General features: G+C 39.0%; 1 protein-coding gene across 1 annotated transcript in view; it reads right to left on the bottom strand.

Moving 5' to 3' along the window:
* The window catches only part of HCN1 (hyperpolarization activated cyclic nucleotide gated potassium channel 1), a 194,415-nt gene extending 176,782 nt beyond the window's left edge, over positions 1 to 17,633 (bottom strand). The window contains exon 1 of the mRNA XM_054286876.1: positions 17,184 to 17,633. Coding sequence (XP_054142851.1) covers positions 17,184 to 17,557 — 374 coding nt within the window. The 5' untranslated portion in view covers positions 17,558 to 17,633. The remainder of the gene's footprint in view (positions 1 to 17,183) is intronic.
* Between the last annotated feature and the right edge of the window lie 575 nt (positions 17,634 to 18,208).

The raw sequence follows: 18,208 nt of genomic DNA, 5'->3' as shown, positions 1-18,208 counted from the left end.
ACTTCAAGGTTAGCCATATATACTTAAGAGATCCAATGTATGTCCCTTGCCATTTGATTTTTTTTTAATTTTAAAATTAATTATTTTTAAAAATTAATTTGATTTTATTAAATGAAATTGACTATTTATTTTTAAATTAACTTATTTTTTTTCATTTCCTACCTCAAAAAGATATTACTGAAGTTCAGTGATACTGAGTCTTCTTTTCTATGTAACTACAGAATGTACCTAAAATTACAAACTTCCACAATTTCAAGAAGATTTAATTATTTTTATATCTTTAAACCCACTTAGCAGTGGCAATTTGCAATTTGTTGCTCAGTTGTGATTCTTTGCACAAGGCAGAAGATTAGATAAATGCAGCTCTCAGGGGACCTGATCAGAGCCCAGTGAAGCCAATGAACAGCAATTTACTACTTTGAAAAGTCTTTCGTTACATAGTCTGACTAGGTTTAAAGCTTGAGTGCTTTGAATAGTAGAAAACAAAATCACAGTACTGACCATGGAAGGATACTACAAAACTAGTTAACTTACATATATTTATTTATTTATATATGTATGTATGTATGTATGTACCTTTTCAGTATATTTTCAATTAATATTTAACCAGTGGAGATTTCATCAAAAGACAAATTGGTTCTTCCTATGCATTCAGCAGCTTTCATCTGAAGTTTTCATAGTATTTTACATGCATTAACAAATTCAGTCTCAGACTTCTGAGAAATAAAGGTATAGTAAGGAGAAGTAACTGCACTTACTGCTTACAAGAGGAAAGGACAGAGAGTACAAAGAGAAATTTATATAATATAGCAATATTATTTAAAAATTAGACTCTTAGTTTTTAGCCAATAATCCCCTAACACAACTGCTTGAATACCACTGATATTTGCAGTTGCTTTTCCTCCACAGAAACTTATTAAACTACAGTAGAAAGAATTAAAGTGACTTCCACTTCACCTTGGGCAAGAACAGCGGATCACTGTCAGTGGAGCTCTGATAATGCTTTTGCTCTCCCTCGTTTTTACATAACTCCTCCCTTCTGAGCAACTTGATCTAGCGGGTTGCATCCCCACCCACGCCAGGGTGGTTAGAACAACATGAGCTTCAAGGTCCCTTCCAAGCCCGGCTATCCTATGATTCCAAGATTCTTCAGCACCCTCCTCATTAAAAAAATGTGGGTACTGCCCCTCTCCAGATAAGTACCAGACCAGAAAAAGGCGCTGATGAAGAGTCAGGGCTCACAAATACATTTTTTCATAGCAAGTGCTGATTCTGTCTTTGCATATCTGATCGAATGGATACATATCACATCATCAAGACTGCTTCTGCATCAACACATGTCACAGCACAAGCACTACAGCTTCCTCCAATCCACCCCCTCACACAAGCTATCAGACCACTGCTCACAGAATCAGGCAACATTTTGTGTAGGGGCTGTAACTGATTTGTTTCAGTTTGATATCATCAGCCCTTTAACCAACTGAAAGCTGCCACATATTGGTTATCTAAGTGTCAGCGAATTTCTGTAGTGGATCGCTGTAAAATATGCATTCACATTCTCAAATTAGAAATGACCACTTTAAAGGAATGAAAAAAAGTTTGAAAGAGACAGATCTAAAAATATTTCAGCTGCAAAATAATCTTGTATCTCATGTTGAAACACTTGCATTAATTAAGAATTTTGTAGTGACAGTAATTTTAAGAGTGCCATTTAGAAATATGACATTTAGGATGCCTCCATACTAAAAATTCAGAGGCTTAAATTGGAAGAAGCCTTCTGTAATTCTTCTCAACAAAGCATCAAGTGAAAAGGAAGGTAACTTCCTAATGCCCTTCCAAAAATTAGAAAGCCATCTAATATTTTCCTTGAATAGATTTTTATCTTTAACCAATTAAATCTCAGTTATCATCTATATACGATAATAGTGTATAATCTTTAAGTTTTTGCTGACAGGGAAAATTCTATTTTCTCTACTTCAGAGAAAGAGACGACGGGGAAGACGTCATTCAGTAGCTATTGATAGATCTCAGGCACAGGGTTTGGTGAGGAGACTGGCCATGACCACCAAATGAGGTAGGAAAATTCATTTCTCTACTTAAAAAAAAAAAAAAGAAAAAAAAAAGAAAAAAAAAAAGACAAAACAAAAAAAAAAAAACCCAAAACACAAAAAAAAAACCAAAAAAAAAATCCCAAAAAACCCCAAACACCCCTAAAAAATAAAAAAAAAAACCAAGGCTAGAACCATCAACTTACATTTGAACATATATACATATATAACAATTTTATTCTGGTAATCAGAGGTAAAACTGGCTTTTTGTGTATCTGTAACATGATATAGTACATTTGGAAGAGCAGCTTCAAAGTAGGACTTGGTGTATCATTTCTTGACAAAGTGCACTGAAGGCAAGAATGGGCACTATTTTCAAACTGAAGGGAAAAAAAAGAGCCAGTCTTCAAATTTCATGAAGAGAAAAATTAGAGATGTGAAAAAGTGTGAAAGAACTACAGATAGACATGAAACAAGATGATGTACTCCCACATCATAAATGAAAACAAATATTCACGACTGCATATTTACAGTCATGTATCTATAGAGATGTGCAAGATTCTAAGGCAAGACCGGGTAATCAAGATATATATATCAAGTTTAATTATTATTCTCGTTTACAACTATTTATAGCTGACTTTTGGCTACAAAGCCTATGTTTCCTTGACTATAAAAATAAGTACTGAAATTTCAACCCTTTAAAATCAATGACAGTACATTTAAGAATCAGTAAGTTATTTTTATATAATCCATGAATATCACACTGCAGTAAATTATTTGCTTCAAATGGTAATAAATCTAATTTATATCTGTTAAAAATATAGTACCTTGTTTGTTCTGAAAATAACATCAGAAAATTATATATACATGTTCAAATCAAATTTATATTACAATTTTATTAACTTATACTATGATGAAAAATATTCAAATATATTTCAGACAAATTTTAGGGAAGCAAAGGAAGAAGAAAGATTAGATTTATGGCAGAGCAACATGGTAAGTAATTAGGGTCATGCCACATGCATTCTCCTTTCAAAAAACAACTGAATACCTAGAGCTTTCATCAACACCTGTGAACATCCATTGGATTTCCTCATTTATCTGTGGGCAGCTGAGCTCAGGATCTCCCACACCTCAGGGAGTTCACTTTCCCCAAGCCATACGGTGCCTCCCGAAGTGAGGTATGCTGCCGACATGTTCTCTCTCCCTAAACAAATATAAACTAGAGCAGGAACAAAATCTTGTTCCCAAGGAAGGCAATGACGAGACAGGAGAGGCATTCTCAGTTCCCCATTCCACCAAAGCAGAACAAATCTGAGAGGTGATTTTGTTACTGGAAGTGTCTGTACCAGAGGTGCTATGCAAAGTCAATGCACAGATTCAAATCCTCTCTAGCAGAGGAAGAAAATTATTCTGCAGTTTCAACATCCATGCTGAATGATTTTAATTCCTAAGCCAATAAAGGAGACATTTAGGTATGCACTCAAATACACTGAAAATTTTAAGATTATGGAATTGCTATTTTAATAATTTTATTAACCGAACTAATATTGATTTATCTAAAACATCAACTAATTGAAAATACAGTGTGCACAACATGTAAGAAATGAAAGGAGTAATCTTTCACAAGCTTGATTATACCTTTCCCCATGTATGTTAATTAACACTTTTTTACAGGGGGATGCACTCCACTTTTCTAATTACTCAGCTTGTATTCATATCTCTCTGCTAGCCATTTGCCTTCCACAGTATTTAAGCAGATACAATGTTAATTTTAACACTTCTTTAAGACTTCCCAATTTGCATACTGCACATCCCAGTGTTACCATCCTTCTGACAGCGTAGCGCTCAGCCTGCACTGCCAAAACAAATCAGCGCATTATACAGCTAGACAGAGCAGTGATCAGATAGACCTGATATTCGCTTGTTTAAAACAAAAATGAAAACCCACAAGAGCAAACAAAGTAAACAAGAAAGAGCATACATTATGCTCAGAGATGCTCTAGTTACCAGCCTAAGCAACCCAGACCTTGTCAGCTCTGCCTCTGCTCCCCTCCTCGACTTTTCGTGCTGCTCACCCACCAGAAAGCTCGGTGCAAGCTGAGCACAGCCTCATGTGCTGCTGCTGCTGCAACCTCACCCAAGGCTGGAGGTTTGGAATACAAACCAAATTTCTGGGGATCCAAAATCTCTGATACTTATGAACATTGGTCAGTGTAATGGAATGCAACTGCTGAATGGCCTTTTTGCAGTTTAATCCAATATAAGGAAAGAAAGAGAGTTTTTTTTCAATTACATTATTTCAGTTATTCTCAAGGAAGGAAACAAGCAAATTCCTTCCAAAAATCCCAAACCAGCATTTGAATTTGAACGGTTTTGTGATTTTCAAAACAGAAGATAGCCCACAATATCAAGCACCACGAGATGCCTTTATAGCACACCTTTGCCAGCAGGAGATAATCTCCATTGCTTGCTTGCAAATAAACATGAGGGTTTATTACATTTTATCACAGATATATGCAATAATGACACACGACTGAGATCCTAAAATCAGTATCTATTAAATTTACAAACTATATGTAGAAAGTGTTTATTGAATTACAGCAGATTATTTGCTTGAAATACATTTGTTAAGTGTTTTGTTTTATATTAGTCATATGAAATGGTTATTGAGCCACTGGAAGATACATTTTACCAAGACCTAGATTAATTTAAAATTCTGTTCTATCTTCATTGAGACAGAACCATCTAAAGTGGAGTTGTTATACAAAATACATACACTAGATAAAAGTTTTTCCTCCTCACTGCCTTTATTCATTTTTGTAAGAGAGCAAGTCACTTTCGGCACCAGAATAGCATGTCAGTTTGCAGACTGAAAAATGAAATATTGCTAAAGATATTAAGATTTGAAAATTTATTCAAACTTAACTACAGGCTTTGTTATATGCCTCACGTATAAATATTTATCAGAAAAAATATAAAAGGGAATTATTTAATAATCTGCTTCTTCGCTTTATATTTTGGTAGAGTGACTTTGACAGATGACTTTGAAGTCTCTTCATGCAAAACTTCTTTCTCCAGTCTTCGGGTTCCAACAAAACAGTCTGAATTCCCTACAATGGGCTGGTCTTGACATCAGACACCCACTGCAGGTTAGGGGTTGCAGGGGGAAGTGTCTGCACCCAAGTAAAGTTGCCTCTAATTGTAGCCACTGATAAGCAGCTCTAAAATAAGCACTCAAAGAAACTTTGGTCACGGACCCATGACCTGAACTATAAACAACCGCACGAATACCAAGGCAGCTCTTTACTTCCATACTGATAGATGACTCTTGCTTTGACACAGCAAAACAAAATGAGCTGCCCTTTCTGTGGTGAATAAAACACCAGATGTCCATCCTTATCTTCCATCCATATTCACTCAAAATGCAGTTGCCTAAATATAATAAATAGGTTTCTGCCTTTCAGCAAATGAAAACATTTTACTTTGGAGGTCTCATAAGAGGTTTTAGCCACAAGCCAATATTCCTCAGAAAGACAAAATCTAATTTAGCCAAATATTTATGTTTCATTTTTTGGAGGACAGTGAGTTATGAACTAATCAAATGTGTTTAAACTAAAGATGTGTAATAATTAAAACTGCCAAATAGATATTAATAATTTATTGGTGGAGAACAGCAAGAAACTGAGAGTGAAAAATTACCAGAGCTTTTCTTCATAATCTTAGAATATACATTGATCTGTAAATTGCAAATCAAAATATATAATACAGCAAAAATGGAAGCTGAAACATATTTGCATTATTCTGACACACACACTAGTTCTGCAAAATACACAGCACCCATGGGCAACGTTTTTTAAAAATCAGGTTTACCATTTTGGACTCCTTATGACTGGAATTCTGAAAGATGTTCAGGCATGAAGTTCAGATGCTTACAAGTATCTAGCTCCTGAAATTCAAAGATAGATGGGCTCCTGACTTCCATTTCAGATCTTCATCTTACATCCTATAGATTTGCACATTGGGCAGAGCACTGGGTAAAACTGACACTTTCAAAGCCATTCCAGAAATGGAAAAATTTGTACTGGAAACACGAAACCAAGTTAAATACCATATTCCATTTGCTCATTTTGCCAGTGGCACAAAATCAGCTTGCACATTCAACGCAGACGAACTGCTATTCAGTGACACTTCACGGAATCACGAGTCAGCAGCCCCAGCAGGAACATCTGCCACCATTTTAGGCAGATCCATGGTACCTGCATTCCCAGGCTACACAGCTAGCTCTCCTTCCCCGAAGCAAATCTGAACTCTGTCGTGCTATGAGGAACAAGTGTGGGAGTGGAAGTTCACTGCAGCTCTCCCATCCATTCCACAGAAAGATAAATTTGGTCTAGCCTGTGGAGAATGTAGAAGTTGGCTGCAGCTGAGAAATTACAGAAACAGCCATAGTCACATCAAGCAGTGCTCATACAGTCCTGGGGAATGAGGGGGATGGTGGTGGAAATTGCTGAATAACACTGACTGATTGTATAATACTGACGGAATATTCCTCAGACCTGTCCTAATGAGAATCGTCTCTCAACAAAAAAAATTGCATGCTTGTGAACAATAAAGCACAACACACAGGCAGACTACAGAAAATCTCACTTTAGGAAACAATAGTAGAGAATAGTTTAAGGTTAAACAAGAAATTTTAAACTCATAGTTAGTGCCTTTAAATAGCAATGTAAAACCAGAGATATTTAATTGGATTCAGTCACAATTTATGTTGCACTTAGTTCACATTTATCAAAATGATATGTATATGAAATAATAAAATTATTATATACTGGATTTAATTATTTTCAACACAAACACCTTGAAATTGTTTTTTGACTTCTTTTTCCATTACAGAGAGATGAACCATCCTAATAAATTCATTTCTTCAATAAATAAACAGTAAGAACATGTACAAATCCTATGGAACTTTTCAACACTCAGCAGTATATCACTGGATTTAATATTCTGTTCCAAATTTCAAAGCCACATTTAATTTAGCAAAAACAAGTATTTCATATAATACTGGCAGAACGCATGCAATTAAAAGTCTGTTTGGTCATGTGGGCACCTCATGCTTAGGTTACTCATCTCTCACTTTTCCCACACATTCAACATCTACTGCTTAATAAGCCATCGGATTTCAGACATTTTCAATTCTGACCCTTTTTAAACGCTCTGATAGATTGCCTACCATCTGGCACTGCTTACTCTTGGTACCACACTCCCTTTGCATTACAAAACTGTGCTTCTGATAATTATATCTTCAATGTGGTAGATGTATGCAAGACTTGAATTCCCATGCTGGCAGTATACAAGCTGAAGGGACAATTTCGGCCGAGTGCCTGTGTAAGAGTGTATGGTAACAGCATGTTCAACTGCATCACGGTGCAATTCTCAACAGAAGGCTGCTAACCTGTCCGAGTCAAGGGAAATGGAAAATGTGCGTAAAGTTTTTTTGGGTTTTTTTTTAAATTACTACAAGGCATTTTACAAACGGCAAGAGGCTATGAAAATACCTAAACTAACTTCTCCCTGCTAGTTTGAACAAACAGCTCAGTATCTCCTAGCTAACAGACTAAGAATGGAAAACTACACAGCAGAACAAACATTTTAAAAATATAAAATCAGTGCATTGTTTCCATTTATTTAAAGGAATGAATTATATCCTCAGAAAGAGATGTAGGAGGATGAAGAGAAGACAGAATGAGGGGGAAAAGGAAGTTTTTCCAAAAAATACTCTTTCAGGGACTACATCCATGTGCTCCTAGGAACTTTTGAATGCAAATTCCCTGTAGCATGATTTCACTGAGTGAAAATTAAACCACAAGAAATTCTATAAACAAAAGAAAAAGTAGGATTCAGTACTTCAGCAGTCATCTAGGTAAGAGCTTCCATGAACACTGCATACACAGCTCTGAAAAACAGCACTTAAGAACACTTGGTAAAGTGGGTATATGAGAAAGGTACCCAAATAACAACTGAAGTTTGAGGCATATACTTGATTTATTTTGCTTCTTTTGTTCTGTTTCCAAGTTTCAATCTACCAGACTAATCCCAAGCTGGAAAAGCAATTCTTTTTGCTACCACTGGGCTTGTCTGGCACTAAAGGCAAGGTGAACCAGAGTGACAGACAAGCTTGGCTCTTACCTTCACTGAAAAATCAAGCGCAGACAAGCCCATATGCAGCTATTCCAATGATCCTGTAGCAGTGGATGTGTTTGGGGAACCCAGAGGCTTGCAAGCATCTACTGCCAGGCAGTTAACAAGATGTTTAGGGAGCAGCAGCACCTGCTACAGGTTTCATAGCAATTTCTCTGCCAGACCTAAATAATAAGTCCTCCTGGAATGAACAACTAGACAGAAATCACTTAAGAGTCTGATGAAAAACCTCTAAATAACCATGTGAAAGCTTGATTGCATCTCTATGGTTTTGCAGCCATGCTTTTATTCCATCTCCTGGGTAGAGCTGGACAGATCTTACTTTAAATATGTTATAAAATTCTGTGTATTTTTCACAGCTTTTCACTAGGAAAAGATAGACCAATTATTTATTATTGGGGTCTCATTATATATTACTCTAAATTTACTGCAATCTACATATCTGCATTAAGGTCAGATCATTTCATCACCACACTGTCTATTGCTGCAGTCGTGCCATGAAGAGAGGTGCTTCTTGGAGGATCTGGTAAATTAGTGTAAGATGCAACAGAACCAGCTAAGGAAACATCAATATTTCCAGACCTTAGTCTGCTGATACAAGAGGGCAAAAGAACTGGAGGTAACCAGGTACAACATGCATAGAATTGATACTGTGAGAGCACAATTTATTTCTATAGCACTCTTTATATACTGGAGCTTTAGTGAAAAAGATTCAGTGATTTTCAGGCAAAATTGGATGAAAAAGAGTATTTTCACTTAAATCCCTCCACAGTATTAAAAACTTATAAAAGCCTCCCTAAATTAAAAAAAATTAAATGTTTATTGGTTATTTTACAATAATTTTAAAAAATAAACTCACTCAAAAATATTTAAAAAAAAACAGAACCAACATAGCTTTGATTGTGAACATAAAGCAACCCATGCTTTTTCAGCGGAAAACAGAGCCTCTTAATATGAATTTTTAATAAATATGACATGCTTAGAGATAAAAACTTATTAGCAGTAGCACACTAAATTCCAATAGTGTATCAAAATATTTATTAAATGACATGCTTAATTAGATAATATGTACATATTAACAACACCAAAGATAATCGCATAAAAACAAAATCCTATTCTTAGCTATATAATGTAACTTAAGTTTTGGGTACTTCACTGGCAAAAATGAAAATGGCTTTGGAGTTAGTTTTCGGTTTTTTCAAATATGCAATGGAAACAGTATGCAGCTCTTTTGTAATTAAATGAACATTTTCTGAACATAAGTCTATTCCAGACTTATTCCAGTTGCATTGCACTGCAAGGCAATAAGATTACTGAAAAATACCATGCAGCTTGCCTGAATCTGTCATCAGATTAAAAGATATTAGTAGAGATTTTATAGAAGCTAAATGACAGTGTCCTTGAGGTAGTACTGACATTGACTCCAGCTGATACAGTTTTTGGTCATTAACATACCTTACTGTGTGTCTAGAACAAGCTCTCCAATAATTAGAGCTGAATACACTATGATTTTTAAAATTAAATCATGCCTCTGGGAAAGAATCAGGAAATAGACAGCTAAAGGACTTTCAAGCAATTAACGAGAACTGTACTGTCAGGTTAAAAATTAAACATTGCAAAGTAGGTTAAAAGTTTCCTCTCTCAAAAAAAATGTATATTGACATAGAAAACAGTTCTCATGCTGTTGAGTGAAAGCAAAGGTGAGAATGGATACTTCTTGTTTATCATCAAATTAAGTAAATTTCTTTTCAATTTTTCATATTTTACACACACTCATCACTAAAAATAGTTTTTTGCTTTTTACAGCTTCAAGTTGAACCTCTCAAAAAATCTGACAAAGTTTAATTAAATATTAGGTAGGTAGAAGTGCAGCACTAAAGACGCATACTGTTTAGGTGACCTCTGCATTCATACATCTCTATTTCTGCTACTCCAGGCTGAACAATCAGAAAATGAGCCACTCAAATTTTGATTTCATTATATAAACCCCCCCATACACACACAAGAAAGCCTAAAGCAACATATCAAATCCTATGCATCTTTCAATTAGCTGTTGTAGTCACCAAACACCCAATCAAATCATAAATCTAGACCTTTGTATATTACTCGATGCTTTTACACAGTATTCCAGTTCACAGTTCCCTTCATATACCCAAGTCTGAGAAACTTGGGTATGAAGAAAAAGCTTTTACTGACTCAATTACAAGCATCACTTATTTTGATGTGCTAACAAATGAAGTCGCAGGACACATTTAAAAACATGTTGACGTGCTAAAACAATCAATTGGAATACCAGAATCAGTGCATTTTCCCCACAGGCCCAAGCACGATGAGATCTAATTTTGGATATGTGTGTACAGAGATATGGATATAGATCATATTTATCAAGCAATTTTTTCTCCTTGCAGTCAAAGCAAAAAAAAAAATCAGAAAACTGAAGAGGAACTCTCATGATATGGACTGTCCAAATTTTAAAGACTCACATATAACATCCCCAAAATATCATCTTTGACTTACACGTTACAGAATTATTAATGGGAATTCTGTAACATTTGGGTTTATTTTATTTTGTTGTGTTTTCTTTCTAAACTTATCTCAAAATCATGATGAACATACTTGCCTTTACGTATATTGTCTAGAAAGTGAAAACTGTAAAACTAAGTATTTTGCAGGAAAAAAAAATGTACTTTTGTGCATATTCATAGCTTCCAGTGATCTTCAAAATGTCCCAAGTTAAATTAAAAGTAACTCTGAGAACTGAGTTACACTTGTTCAGCTCTTTCTCTCCCCTAAACTTCATTCAATGTTCAAGTACATAACACAACAAGAGTGTGTAAGAAAATGCAGTGAACGGATCGTTATTCCAGGACTAGAATGAACATAATGAAAACTGGCAAATGTTCAATATATAAGTGAGCTCAAACTATGCATTAGTATTCTACATATCCAGAGACAGAAGGACGTCTTATTAATAAAATGAATCCCTTTGCTTGAACAAACAAGGGCATACGGCTTCCCACATGCCCTAGAGGTCTGGAAGGCGGGTGGCTGCTGCACCAACCTTGGGTGGACTCCACTGCCTTGCTTTAGCAGCTCTTGAAGAAAATCTCAAAGCAGACAAGAGTACACAGCCCTCATGAGTCCAAAAGCACGAAATGCGCCTCTCTATCCCTATTTTCCCTTACGCATCCCTGCTTACAAGTAGAAAAGGAAAAGTCAAGGTGCAAAAGGAAAAGTCAGTAGCTAGCTTTAGTCAACTAGATTTCGTAACAGATGAATCCATGATAAACACTGATGAAAAATTTTTCAGTACAGAAAATAATAGGAACGGGACATGAAAAACAGCCTAATGCATTTCTGGCCTATATTTCACATCAGAACATTTCCAATAGAATATTTTGTTGCTTATTTTTGGTCCTCCCTCCTAAACATCTAATTTAGATACTTGTTGCTGCAATTCACTCCATTACTTAGATGTAATTTCTTTCCTCTTGGTAACATCCGTTTATGCATTTGAGAACCATTACTGTATTTCTCTTCAGCCTGCCTTTATGAGAGTTGCATTCTACCTGGGGAACTATTATGAAGGCCATACATAACTCGATGTCAGAGAGAAATTTCAAACATTATAAATGCATTATTTAGGTTAATGCTACAATTCTGTCATTTTATTTTTTAGGGCATTTACAGAAGTAAAGGGCAAAAATTGTTGGAATGCTGTAAATAAAACCCAACTACAATTAATAATCTTTTTAGTACTAATGGAACTCCATGTTTAGTTAAATGTAAGGACTGAACATCTAGCAATACTAATAGTTTATCTGTACAAAGCTTTTCTATAGTAGAACTAAAAATTATAGTCACAACAATAGTATTTGAAAATGATACATGAAAGACAGCCCCATATGAATCTGTGCTTCATTCGCAAAAATATAAATAATTTTTTTAAAAATTGTTTGCACAAGGAATGTACTGTATATAGCACAATTATAAATCCATGATTGTGATTTTATTAGAGAATTCAGAAGTGTCAATTCTGAAACAGAATCTCATGACAAATTCTGAACAAGAAATTACTACCTTGAGAATACAAAACTATGGCCATTTCATATTCCTACACTACCAGTAACACAATTTATCCATTAAAACCCACGCAAATTTGTATCTGAACTATTTAATATAGACCAATATAGACTTGATTTATGTCTTTCATTTTGAATACATACACCTCTATCAATTACATTTAAGTCTGATACAATACATTTTGTATTCATTGCATATAGCATTACCTTCCAACACTACTGCTCTATATAAACCTAAGTATGTAACAGCTCACAAAAACATAAATCTCATTAGCTTCAAGAGAGACATTCAAAACATGTGACAAAAGCGAAGCACAAAGTGCTTATCCTAAGCTTCTTAAGACACAACTTAAGATAGGTATAACACGTAGAGTGAAGACTGGTCCCAGAAGGCAGGTTTTAAAACAATGCATGCGTGAATTTTAGAGACCTGACTGTGAGCTGCACATATAACATGCATAGTCTATCACGTTAGGGCGACTGATGGTGGTCAAAGACAGGTCTAAAAGATAGGTGAAAATGAAAAAGAAAATTTATTCATAATGCAAATATAAGTTCAAATGTTTTTAAAACAGTGTAATTTAAAAAAAAACGAGGCATGCTAAACCATGGCAATTTTGACTTACAGTTAGGCACACACTTGAAAATTAAAGCTGTACATGTGTATGACAACATTGATGGGTTGCATAAAACTGCACAACATAACAGAATGTTTTTTAACAGCAACAGAAGCAAATTCTTCTGTAACTACCCAGACATGCACATACAAATATTGTGTCTTTCACCCTGATTAAAACCCTTTGAAACCTGGCATTAAATTACTTACAAGGTATTACCAATGAAGCCTTCAATGATTTATAAAGATTTCCATGATAAACCTCAAACATTCACATGATGTTTTAAATGTGTATACAAAAAGGTTTTGAAATTGGAATGCACACAAGCTAAAAAAAAAATCTGACAAACTTTTACTATTCACTACACTCTTAAATTTTCTGTTCAAGTTTTAGAAATAATTCTGCTTTTACTTTACTGTTATCATTAAAATAAGGCTTTAAGTTTCTTGGATAAATGAAAAGTTACCCAGAGAAATAAAATGCCAATTTTGGTTTTTTTTTTTTTTCCTAGTGTTGCAAATTAATTTATACTTGGTCTTATTTACACAGGGGAAAAAAGACCTTCAGCTCTGCCTGCACTGCACCTCTTTACCTGCTGCTTTTTCAGACAATGCCACACCACAGTCTTACTTCATTTTGAAGCCAGTTAAAATTTGTATCCCCACTTCCAGACAAAGGCTGCTCTCAAACATCAAGCTGACTGCAACCATCAGAGTGTGAAGGCTACATTTACGCATACACGGATTATTTCCACTCAGTCTGTCTCATACACTGCTATTTCTGCAACTCTGTAGCAACTCTGTTTTCTTTATAGATTGCTGACTACAGATGCCCTATCCAATGTGGTAATAAACCCAAGATTTCCTTGACAGTGTGAGTTTCTCTTTGGGGACGGAGGGAGGGAGGGAGATGCACAGGGCTGGATGAGCGGCCCAGGCATTTGCAAGCCAGCCCTCTGAACATTAAAGAAACTCCTTACATGCCAAAAGACATGGAGTAATTAATCATCTAAAAATCAGTCACGTACATTTCCATTAATACCAGAAGGCTGTAACATATAAAAGTCATCCAAAGCCCATGACCACCACTAATCTCCAATGAAATAAATGACATGTGTGTGACAGCAGCAGAACCATGTGCAGTTGCTCCCACCTCCTGTCAGCTTTGTCCTGCTCTCATCCTGTGGCTGCAAGGCCACAGAAGCTGGACCAGTGAAGCTCTCCTGAAGGCTCATTCTTCCACATATGAGAATGGACAGCTGGAGGCACTCAGTATCTCACAGAACACACATAGGACTTCAGCAAACTCGGACTGATAAATTCACTTTTGTTACTTAAGAAATTACACGGAATTGTTGACGAGCTTTAGAGATACAGTAGTCACGGCTGCAAAGTGATAAACAGAGGCCTTGTGCTGGGTTTGATGTGCATTAGGTGGAGGGTTTATATAACAGCTTCCAAATTACACATTAACCTCAGAAGGCTGGGAAAAGACAACCACTATCAAAATGGTCCCCTTAGTGGAAAAATTATGTAATACTTATTGAATTTAATCCTCCAAGGGTGTATCTGCCCAAAGAAGAGACAATTTTTCCCTGAAACACATGCAAGATGGAGAGCCATAAAACTAAAAACCAAGCCCCAAAAGGCTGCAAGTAACCAACTGACAGAGCACCGAGTTTAGAGACAGCTTCCACGTTCTGTTCATACCAAAACAACAGGCAGGGGGGCACTGAGATGCTGCCCACTCCTCCAAATGTCGCAACAGAATACCATTAGGTGTAGGTTAACATACTGTTTTACAAAACACATGAGAATAAATCACGAAATAAAGCCAAATACATCAAATTATCTGAGGAAATGCATACAAGCATGCAGAACTAGGAAGAAAATAAAAGAGTGAGCAGAAGCCTATATCAGAATTTTCCCACATTTTACATGGTTAGCCCAGTATTTTCCTAAGTGTGTCTACATTTAAAGTCAACTAGGAAGTTTATTTTCATAGGTGCCACAAGCACTCTAATAAGAGCTGCATTTACAAATGCATAATACATCTCCTCACATGGATACCATAAAATACTCGGCTTTTTACTTTTTTCTTGTTATTTTAGCAGAAAATTTAGCTCTTTCCTCTGATGGAAAGAACATCAAAACAGTGGCATGGGTATACCTGTGTCTCTTTGGATGCTTTAAGGCTTGTCTACACACAAGCACTACATTTTTACAAATAACATGCAAAAATAAATCAAAGCAACTCCATCCTTACATCTGAATTCATCCCGGTACAGAGCCACTGTTATGATGGCACTTAAAAGTGCTGTTGTAATTCCCAAATAAGGTGACTATACTGTATAGTACAACTTCTTCATGCATTTTGCACTGCCACCCAAAAAGAGTGGTACCACTGCACAGCTGCAATTGTTTCGGGAGAAAAAACACGCACATCTCATGTTTCTCATTGAAACAGTCCTACGGGCTAAAAAATTAGGTCTGGAGCCTGCCACACCATCCCAATACTAATGAAAGACTGTGAACTTTACTTAAAATCCAAACACTTACTCTAATAAAATAAAAACTTAAAAAAAAACACCTGAAAATACCAGTTAATTTAAGAATATGCAGACAACAGGACTGAAAAGGATTCAGTGCTGTTTACTCCTATTGAAAAAAAAATGGGAAACATATGCTACGATCTCTAAACCGTCCCACTCGAAGAATTAGGACAGAATTAGAAGATATTTCTGTAATGAAACAGAATGAACACACTTATCACCTATTTCACAGAACTGCTTAAAAAGTTACATGCTGCAAAATACGACAAATAAGCTCCTATTGCCCAATACACCATTCGAGTGTGCACCTCACTCAGAAACCAAGCTTACAACAGAACAAGGAAAATTATTCGCTAGAATAACCTCATTCATTTCAACAGAATCCTCACGTGAATAAAGTTACTCATGCACACACACAGATAAGGAAGAGGCTATCAGACCTCCCCCATCCCCTATGCATGCTACCACAACACCAGATGCAACCTGCTACGTCCCTCTCTAGCAGGTAGAAAGGGAGTGGGGTAGGTGCTTGGCTCTCTCTCCCCACTTAATGCACCTGCTAATGCAGCTGAGCTGGAAAAGGTACCCCAGGAAAAGAACGAGTGCAGTTTATTGAGTTCAGGGAACCAGGAAAACAAGTAGGGATTTGAAGCATGATTTCAAGTCACAACTGACTGTGCCGTGCTCCTCCACTCCTGTAGCTGTACTGCTCTCAGACTCAGCTGCAAGGTGCTAGCACAGCTCATTGTCAAAAACCTCACTCCAAGCAGTCCCGCAGAAACTTGGACTTTCAAAGTATTTCTTCCTGTCCTCACTGAAAGAATGTTCTGTTTAACCCCGTGTTTTCTTAGAAGATCCATGTAACTATTGAAAATTCTGGATTTTCTTTTTTCAAACACAGTCTCCCGTGCAATTCACTTATCTATAGACGCAGGTCGTTCAATTCAAGCTGTTGATTAAATACACTTAACGACATCGATAGTTCCTCAGAAAATATCACATCGAGTGTTACATTTATAAAGGCATACAGCCAGCTGGCATAGAGTATGTAATGAAATAATCTTATACTTTAAATGTATTTTTAAAGGGAACTGTAACTTCTTGGGCATTTATTTGCACTGCTTTCTGTATGAATATGCCAGTCCTGCATCCATGCATTTTACTGTGAAAGCAATGCTAATCTGCCATCACATTTACCTGTCTCCCTATGAAAACATAGTTTTCTACACATCACCTGGATAAACTTATTTTACTGTAACTCTGACAGAGACGCACGGAATTCCTTCTCGCAACCCCTGGAACAAGTGTTTACACACCGGGTGCTCTGGGAAGGGCAGGCGTGTGCAGACACGGGGATTTTACCGATGCCGATGCAGCTGTGTAACCCCCCGGTGAGTCCTCATCCCCCCGGGCTGAGTCGTGCCCGACGGCCCGCGACCCCTCGGCGCAGACAGACCGGGACGGCGGGACGGAGAGCCACAGAGCTCAGCATCCTGCCTCGGGGGCTGCGGGCGGCGCCCCGGACGGCGCAGGGCCTGCGGGGCCGTCCCGGGTGCAGCACGCTGGAGAGCGCCGGGCCGAGCCCGCGACAGCCCCGGCCCCGCCGCCCGCCGAAGTTCGCGCCGGGCGAGGTGCGAGGCGCCGGGGCCACCCCTCTCCCGCCCGCCGTGAGCCCCGCGCTAACCTGAAGTCGCTGTAGGGGTGGATGATCCAGAACCCCGCAGTTTTAACCCTTTCCTGCTCCTTCTCCACCGCCTTCTGGCTGCCGAACATGCGGAGGGAGAATTTGTTGACCCCCGGCTGCAGCATGGAGGTGAACTGCCGCTGCATGAAACCGTACTGCCGCCGGGGTCCCTCGGCATCCTCGAAGCCCACCACGGGCTCCTCGCCCCCGCCGCCGTCCACTTTGAAGCACACCGAGTTGCCATGCTCCTTCACGCCGCCGCTGCCGGGGCTGCTCTGGGCTTTCTCCGCCGAGGCCGCCGGCTTGGCCGGGAAGGAGTTAGCGCTGCCATCGTCCCGGCTGCCGGCGGAGGAGCTGCGCTTCCCAGCCTCCATGCTGCGGGGCGGGCGCACCCCAGCCGCGGGAGAGCGCGGGGAAGCCTCGCCGCCGCCGGTGGCCTTCAGCGCCGCGGCCGGGCTGTGCCGCCCTGAGCTGGGCTGGGCTGGGCTGGGCTGGGCTGGGCAAGGCTGGGCAGGGCTGGGCTGGGCTGAGCTCCGCGCCGCCGCGCCGCCCGGCCTCAGCAGCGCCGCCGGCTCGGAGCGCGCTCCGCGCAGGGCGGGCACCGCCGCCCCTCGCCCGCCCCCTGCCGGCGGCCCCGCTCCGCCTGACATTGAGCGCCGAGTCCTTGAGGGGCCGCGCGGCGAGCGGGCAGCGCCTGAGGGAGGGGCCGGGGCCGAGCGCGGGCAGGGGACAGGGGACAGGGCCCCGAACGCCGGGCCCGCGCCTCCGCAGGAGCACAGGAACACGCGTAGGTGGATGTTTCACCCTGAGCAAAGCAAGGGGCAAGCCGTGGGGGGTAGCGTGCCTGTGCAGCCCGAGCGAGAAACAGTGGCCGGGAGTGATGCAGTGAGGCGTTTCCACGGGCTCGGCGGTCCCTTGGGAAGCCTCTGTTGCTCCTCGTGGAGCAGGCGGACTGGGAGAGGGCAAGAAGCGGGGGGGGTCTGCCTGGCCGTGGGGTCGAGGGGCGGCACTGGGAGTCGCGGAGG

This window comes from Melozone crissalis, unplaced genomic scaffold (assembly GCF_028551555.1).
Source record: "Melozone crissalis strain CALT ecotype California unplaced genomic scaffold, PUWL_Pcris_2 ptg000005l_1, whole genome shotgun sequence".
NCBI lineage: Eukaryota > Metazoa > Chordata > Aves > Passeriformes > Passerellidae > Melozone > Melozone crissalis.
The sequence above is the reverse complement of the archived record's forward strand: the minus strand, read 5'-3'. Positions and strand labels throughout refer to the sequence as shown.